This window comes from Alexandromys fortis, unplaced genomic scaffold, assembly GCF_014885135.2.
Source record: "Alexandromys fortis isolate MF-2015 unplaced genomic scaffold, M_Fortis_MF-2015_v1.1 scaffold_27, whole genome shotgun sequence".
Taxonomy (NCBI): Eukaryota; Metazoa; Chordata; class Mammalia; order Rodentia; family Cricetidae; genus Alexandromys; species Alexandromys fortis.
Window position 1 is genome coordinate 11,013,596 of NW_026067952.1, and position 7,372 is coordinate 11,020,967.

Sequence of the window (7,372 nt, forward strand, 5' to 3'; positions counted from 1 at the left end):
AGCTGGAGAGATGGCTCAGAGGTTAAGAGCATTGTCTGCTCTTCCAAAGGTCCTGAGTTCAATTCCCAGCAACCACATGGTGGCTCACAACCATCTGTAGTGGGGTCTGGTGCCCTCTTCTGGCATGCAGGCATACACACAGAATATTGTATACAGAATAAATAAAAAATAATACAGGAAAGATCTGAATTAACTTCCTCTATAATCAGTGTTGAAGTAGGTCAAGCATTAAAAGCGACAATCCCTTTACCTTATTTGTCTTTGTTTTCTCCCTGAGACAGGCAGGGTTTCTCTGTAGCTTTGGAGCCTGTCCTGGAGCTAGCTCTTGTAGACAAGGCTGGTCTCGAACTCACAGAGATCCGCCTGCCTCTTCCTCCTGAGTGCTGGGATTAAAGGCATGTGCCACCACGGCCCGGCATGTTTTATTTTTTGAGACAGTGCTCTGTAACTTTGGAGCCTGTCCTGGCACATCAGTACACCAGGCTGGCCTTGAACTCCTAGATCCTTCTGCCTCAACATCCAGACTGTTTGGATTAAACGTGTGCGCCTGGTTTGTCATTCTTAAAATGTTACTCTTCACCCCCCCCCTTGGAGTAACAGTAATAGATGTGTAAATTGTAAAGCAGACATCATTACATTTATAAACTTTGTAACTACACTATTTAGCAAGCCATTTAGCTCGTACCGAATAAATAGCAACATATATATGTACATTATCCCAACGTGAAGATGGCCTTTAGAACAGTATTGTTTCAGAGGTAGGACACTGGACTACAGTAGTTTATCGGCTTTATCTCTACAACTTATTCTGAGGATAGTAAAGCGGCTCAACACACAGTCAAAATGCCATGCAACAATAACGATTGACAACGATATGGCAGATTATATGTAAAGCATACTAATATGATTGGTTTTTCAAAAGTACAGCTAAAGTACTGTCCTCGACTACAGTTGAGGAAATTCTGCCTCTAACTTGCTTAAGGTCACTGACCTAACAAAAGTCAGAAAGCCATTCTGACTCTAGAGCTCAGATCCCCAAGCACTCTGCTTCCAACCACAACCAAGTGTGCTTTCGTGTCCGAGGGATCCAGGAAGTCCCGCCCGCGACGCTCACCTGAGACAGGAGAAGGTGCCAAACAGCGCCCCGGCCGCCATGCCCACGGCGCAACCCATGACAAAACCCATCTTCACACGGTCGAAGCAGCTGGGCTGGGACTGCCCGTAGGGACCCACGGCCACCGGCATCTGGGAGAGAGGGCTAGGACAGTGAGGGCCCGGCCGCCAGTCGCGGCGTCACCCAGCGGCTCACGGAAGGGCTCCGCAGGACCCAGGCCCGAAGCCAGCCCGTAGCACGCCCCGACCCCCGTCCTCGCGGTCCCGGATCCCGTACGCGCGACGCCGTGTCGCTCCGGCCCCACCTCACCTCGTTCGCCGCCGCGTTCGCTAGGCGCTACGTCTCACACCGAAAGCTAGGCGGAGGGCGCTCTCCGCCCGTCCGATCGCTTCCGGAGCGCAGGCCAGTTACTTCCGGGAGCGTGGGCTGAGGACTTGAAGCGCCGTGGATGGTGGGCTCTACTGCTGCCAGCATGCTGCGAGCCACTTGGAGGCGGGCGGCGCGGGCTGCTGCCACTGTGGCCCGGCCGAGGTTCACGGCGCCCACCCGGGGATTGCGCCTGCGTGGTACGCTCCCCTTCCGTTTAGGGCCCGTTCTCCCTGGTTGTCCAAACTGGTTGTGTTGTTGCTGCTACGCACTGCACTGGTGCGGAGCTTGCCCGCCGGGTTCCAAGTCCCAGACTCTAAACCTTCCTGTTTCTTTCTCTCAACATTTTCTCGGTTCGGCCCTTACATCCTGCCACGTCTGAGCCGGGATCTCGTCTTTCAGATCTCTCCCGGCCAACTGTTAAAGATGTTAGTCGAGGCTCCTCCAGCCTTGACCCTATTCAAGGAACCTGCGCTTTTCATTTATAAGTGTTTTTGCTATTTAGAGCGCATCCCACTCCGCTGGATAGTTTGAAGATTGCTCCCTATTGCCGCCCGCGTCCCTGCAGGAATCCTGAGTCTATAACTTTCCTCGATGTCTTTTACCGCGCGTTGTTTTCTTTTCCTTTGACAGTCGACCTCAACCTTCCATAATTCATCTCGAAGCAACTTTGACTATCTTTTGTCTTGTGTACCTTGTGTCCACAGTTGCAGCGTTTCTCATTTTCCCCTCTACTCTTGTCCGTTGTAGATAATGCTCTCCTTTCGGCTGTACCCTCAGAGGCAGTGCTGCGACCTCTCTATATGGACGTGCAGGCTACAACGCCTCTGGTAAGGACTAAGGACAGCTTTCCTCGAGGCTTTCTGAAGGGAGAAAAGGTTAGAAGACATTTCACCGAAAGGCTAGATTTCTGTAGGATTGAGAACCATTAAATGTGCTAGAAAAGGGAACCAGAATCAGGAGTTTAGATTTTAGATCACCAGAAAAGGCTTTATTGCTTTTTTGGTTTTTGTTTTTTGTTTTTTTAAGCTATTGACCTTGGTGTTGTAGTTAACAGTGAATGCTGGGGACTTGGAGCTGGACCTTGTGGCACCCAGACCACTTAGAGAGCTCAAACCTATGTAAAAGTAAAAAGGAAAGGAGGAAGCAGGAAAGAAAAAAGAAAGCAGACACACACACACATCGGCTCTGGAATTAGCAGGACTACCATGTAATAACTGTGAATTTGGTCAAGTGTTAAGTGAACTGAAAACATATACTAGTCTAACACATGGTAAGCATGAAATAAAAGTTACTGAGCTGGATCTGTCTCTCAGGTGGTAGAGTACTTGCCTGGAATGCAGGAAGCCCTGCGTTCAATCCCCAGCACCACCTAAAACTGAATTACTATAATCCCAGCCCTAGGGAGGCAAAGGCAGGACCATTAGACTCTTAGGTCATTTTTGGCTACCTCATCAGTCCGAGACTAGTCAGGAATCCACGAGATCCCATTTATTTATTTCTTTTATCTTACAAGTAAGTGCCTACGTTTGTGTGCTGCATGTATGCAGTGACTATGGAAGTCAGAAGAGGGTGTTGGATCCCCTAGAACTATAGTTATATAGGCCCTTGTGAGCTGCCATGTTAATGGTAGAAACTGAACCTGGGTCCTCTGGAAGAGCAGCCATAGTTAAGTGGTTTCTCAGCTATCTCTCTTGAATCTGAGACTCTTGTTTAAAAAAAAAAAAACAACCTAGTAATTTGCTGCTAAGTAGATATCCTGCTAGCTATGGCCCAGTCCCTTTTTTGGTTTGGTTGGGTTTTTTGTTTAGTTTTATTTTTGTTGTTGTTGTTGTTGTTTTGGGTTTTTTTTGGTTTTGGTTTTGGTTTTTTATAACAGCTCTGGCTGTCCTGGAACTCACTTTATAGACCAGGCTGGTCTTGAACTCACAGTTCTGCCTCTGTCTTCTGAGTGCCAGAATTAAAGGCATGTGCCACTACATCTAGCCCAATTCCATTATGAATACAAATTTTCATCCATGTGTGCAGAAGGATGTTTGCCTGATTCCATCAAATGCCAACACTGGCTTTATTTATCTATTTATTATTTTCTGACATAGGATTTCTCTGTGTAGCCTTGTCTGTCCTAGAGCTTGATCTATGGACCAGGCTGGACTCAGAGATCTGCCTGCCTCTGCCTCACAAATGCAGGGTTGAAAGGCGCCATGATTTATTTATTTTTTTAAGACAAGGTCTCTTCAATGTCAACCTGGTCTACAAAGCACGTTCCAAGTCAGCTAGGGCTGTCATACAGAGAAACCCTGTCTCAAACAAACAGACAAGACAGTGTCTCACTGTGCAGTCCTGACTTCCCTTGAATTCCCTTTGTAGATCAGGCTCACTTCGAACTCACAGAGATCCTGTTGCCTATGCTACCACACTGGCAAGTCACAGCCCTTTGTAACTCATTTCGTGGCAGGAATGGCATCATCTGTAGCAACAGTTCTAAGAACAGGACTGGGTGGGATGGGAATATAAGTGGCAGAGCACTTGCTCATCATGCGCCCAGCCTTTGGGATTAAAGGCCTGCACCACCATACCCAGCAGCAAGATTACAACTGCATAAGACCCTGTCTTTCAATCAATAAATAGAAGAAAAATTAAAGACAGTGTTTGTAAACTGCTAGAGGGATTGGTAGAGCAGTGGGATTTCAGGTGGTTTTGAAGTGGGGGTATTTCAGGTCAATACTTAATTCGTATGTGGGACGGGGAAGAAGGCAGGCAGCATCCACAGACTGGAAACATACCGAGCGAGGTGGGCAATCAGTGGATACCGTAGGTTCTGAGTTCACTATGGGCTCAAGAAGACTGACCGGTTCTCTTGTATTCAGGACCCCAGGGTACTTGATGCCATGCTCCCATACCTTGTGAACTACTACGGGAACCCACACTCTCGGACTCATGCGTATGGCTGGGAGAGTGAGGCAGCCATGGAACATGCTCGCCAGGTTAGCACAAAGGACTCTGAGGCGTTTGGGAGTCAGGTTCGGTGGCCTGTGGGAGGCATTCTTTCTTAGGAAATGGTTTTGTTTCTGAGAGTTTGATTGCAGGTGTTTGATTACTTCTCATGCACTAGGTGAAGAACCTCAGGCAAATCACCTCATTTCTCTAAGCCTTGAGATTCTCACCTAGCAAGCGGAAAGTGAAATGGTTCATACTTGTAAGGTTATTGGGTAAATTACATGAGCCAGTGGTGGTAAAAGTTAACAGCTATCACGTAGCTCAAAAAGTACTTAATTCAGTAAATACATTTTTAAAATGCATTTCATAGCCCGGCGGTGGTGGCACATGCCTTTAATCCCAGCATTTGGAAAGCGGAGAGAGGCGGATCTCTGTGAGTTCGAGGCTAGCCTGGTCTACAGAATGAATTCCAGGACTGACCCCATAGCTACTGGGAAACCTGTCTCAAAAAAGAAAACAAAACAAAAAAACAAAAAGAATACATTTCTTGGGACAGTGTGATGCCTGCATAGGTACCTTAACCTGGTGACTTAAGTTTGATCCCCCAAAACCCACATACTGTGGCATTAATGTCCCAAACCAAAAATAAATGAAAAAAATTATTTAAAAACAAAATTTACTATTAAAAATATTTATTTTTTCATTCATGCATATGGATGTTTTGCTTGTGTATGTGTGTGTTTGTACTATGTATGAACCTGGTACCTGAAAAGGCCAGTGGAGGCTGTCAGATCCCTGGGAACTGTAAGTTAACGATGATTGGGAGCCACCATATGGATGCTGGGAACTGAAACTGGGTCCTCTGTGAGAGCGGCAAGTGACTTGATGCCTGGGCCATTTTTTCCAGTTCCTTACTTGACATTTTGTTCGAATTTTTTTGTTGGTTTTGTTTTTGGGTTTTTTTGTAATAGGATTTGTGTAATAGCTCTGGCTGTCCTGGAACTCACTCTGTAGTCCAGGCTGGCCTTAAATCTCATACTTACAGGGATCCACATGCCTCTGCCTCCGGAGTGCTGGGATTAAAGGATGTGTGCCATCACACCAAGCAGAAATTTTTTTGTTTTTGGGTTTTTTTTTTTTTCTCTGTGTAGCTTTTGAGCCTGTCCTAGAACTTGCTCTATAGACCAGGCTGGCCTTGAACTCAGAGATTCTCCTGCTTCTACCTCACAAGTGCTGGGATTAAAAGCATGCACCACCACTACCCAGCTGTTTTGTTTTTTGAGACAGAGTTTCTTTGCATAGTCTTGACTGCCCTGGAACTTACTCTGTAGATCAGACTGGCCTCAAACTCATAGAGATCAGCCTGCCTCTGCCTCCTGAGTGCTGGGATTAGATTAAGGACATGTGCCTGGCGGTGGTGGTGCATGCCTTTAATCCCAGCACTTGGGAGGCAGAGGCAGGCGGATCTCTGTGAGTTTGAGACCAGCCTGGTCTACAAGAGCTAGTTCCAGGGCAGGCTCCAAAACCACAGAGAAACCCTGTCTCGAAAAACCAAAAAAAAAAAAAAAAAAAAAAAAAAAAAAGATTAAGGACATGTGCCACTACCACCTGGCAAAAAAATATTTTTTTTAAAGTTACAAATGTGTATGTATGCATTTTTGTGCTTGCTTGGGTGCATGTATGTGTACACATATGTACCAAAGTATGTAGTGTGGAGGCCAGAGGGCAACGTGGAGCAGACTTTCTTCTTCCTCTGTGGCTATCGGGGCAGGAAACCTGGGTTGCCAGGTTCTGCAGCAGGATCTTTACCCACTGATCCACCTCACTGGCTCCCTACTTTGGTTGTTTAAGATCAGTTTCACACTCTAGTCTAAGACAGCTTGGACCTCACTGTGTGTTCCAGGCTCGCCTCAAACTAAGGCCGCTGTCTTACCTCAGCTTCCTGAGTGCTGGGATTTCAGGTGTGCACCATCATACCTGGTATATGCAGCACTGGGAATGAGCCCAGGGCTTCATAAATCTCAAGCAAGCACTCTACCGCCTGAGCTACATTTGGCATTCTCACAAGCCTGTCCTAGAATGGAGAAAGGCTAGCATACTGGAGCTGTAACAGTCCCTTCTTCAGCCCGCATCAGACCTGGTCGGCAGGTGGAATGCAGGCAGTAGAAGGCTGCTGCAGAACCCAGTTCTAGCTGTGTCTGCAGCCCCACTCCTGCCCTGTGACTCATGCTGTGTATCTTTGGCTCTTGGTTTACAGCAAGTAGCATCTCTGATCGGAGCCGATCCTCGAGAGATCATTTTTACTAGTGGAGCAACTGAGTCCAACAACATAGCGATTAAGGTAAGAGATGGGGGGATGGGGGAAGGAACGTTGTATCGTGGAGTACTTCCAGCATGCGAGGCACATTTGGGAAGACGAGGGTCAGGAGGAAACAGAAGGGAGACAGAAACTATCTATGGGCTTTCTTGAGTTTAGAGATTAGTGCTTCCCTATCGTTTAGACTCATTGATGTATCTTTTCCAACTACCCACTCATTCCTATTTCTTTTGCCTTAAAAAAAATTGTAGCCAGGCAATGGTAGCGCACACTTTTAATCCCAGTACTTGGCAGAGGCAGGCAGATCTCTCTGTGAGTTTGATTCCTCTTCCTCTACAAAGCTAGTTCCAGGACAACTATGGCTGTTACACAAAGAAACCTTGTCACGAAAAACCAAAAAAAGAAAAGGGAACTGTTTTGGAGTCATCAGACAACTTTGTAGAGCCTGAAATCTCCTTCCACCTTTTCTCAGGTTCTGAGTGTAAGACTTTAAGACAATCCTGAAGCCATTTTTGACAATTCTGAATCCTCTCAGCCTCTGTGCCATAGTGCTTCCCCTCCTCCCCTGGGAACCAAGGACCTAACAGCTACACTTGCACGTACTCAGTTCCTGAACAATTACCCATATACGTATG

The 7,372-nt window shown here is 46.8% G+C and overlaps 2 protein-coding genes across 2 annotated transcripts in view; one reads left to right on the plus strand and one right to left on the minus strand.

The window, feature by feature from the left end:
- The window catches only part of Romo1 (reactive oxygen species modulator 1), a 12,443-nt gene extending 10,872 nt beyond the window's left edge, over positions 1 to 1,571 (minus strand). The window contains exons 1-2 of the mRNA XM_050150676.1: positions 1,424 to 1,571; positions 1,115 to 1,245 (exon numbers count right to left, since the gene is read on the minus strand). Of these exons, the coding sequence (XP_050006633.1) occupies positions 1,115 to 1,245 (131 nt within the window). The 5' untranslated portion in view covers positions 1,424 to 1,571. The remainder of the gene's footprint in view (positions 1 to 1,114; positions 1,246 to 1,423) is intronic.
- Positions 1,535 to 7,372, plus strand: part of Nfs1 (NFS1 cysteine desulfurase) — a 19,967-nt gene continuing 14,129 nt past the window's right edge. Inside the window, exons 1-4 of the mRNA XM_050150678.1 lie at positions 1,535 to 1,680; positions 2,231 to 2,310; positions 4,351 to 4,467; positions 6,678 to 6,761. Of these exons, the coding sequence (XP_050006635.1) occupies positions 1,563 to 1,680; positions 2,231 to 2,310; positions 4,351 to 4,467; positions 6,678 to 6,761 (399 nt within the window). The 5' untranslated portion in view covers positions 1,535 to 1,562. The remainder of the gene's footprint in view (positions 1,681 to 2,230; positions 2,311 to 4,350; positions 4,468 to 6,677; positions 6,762 to 7,372) is intronic.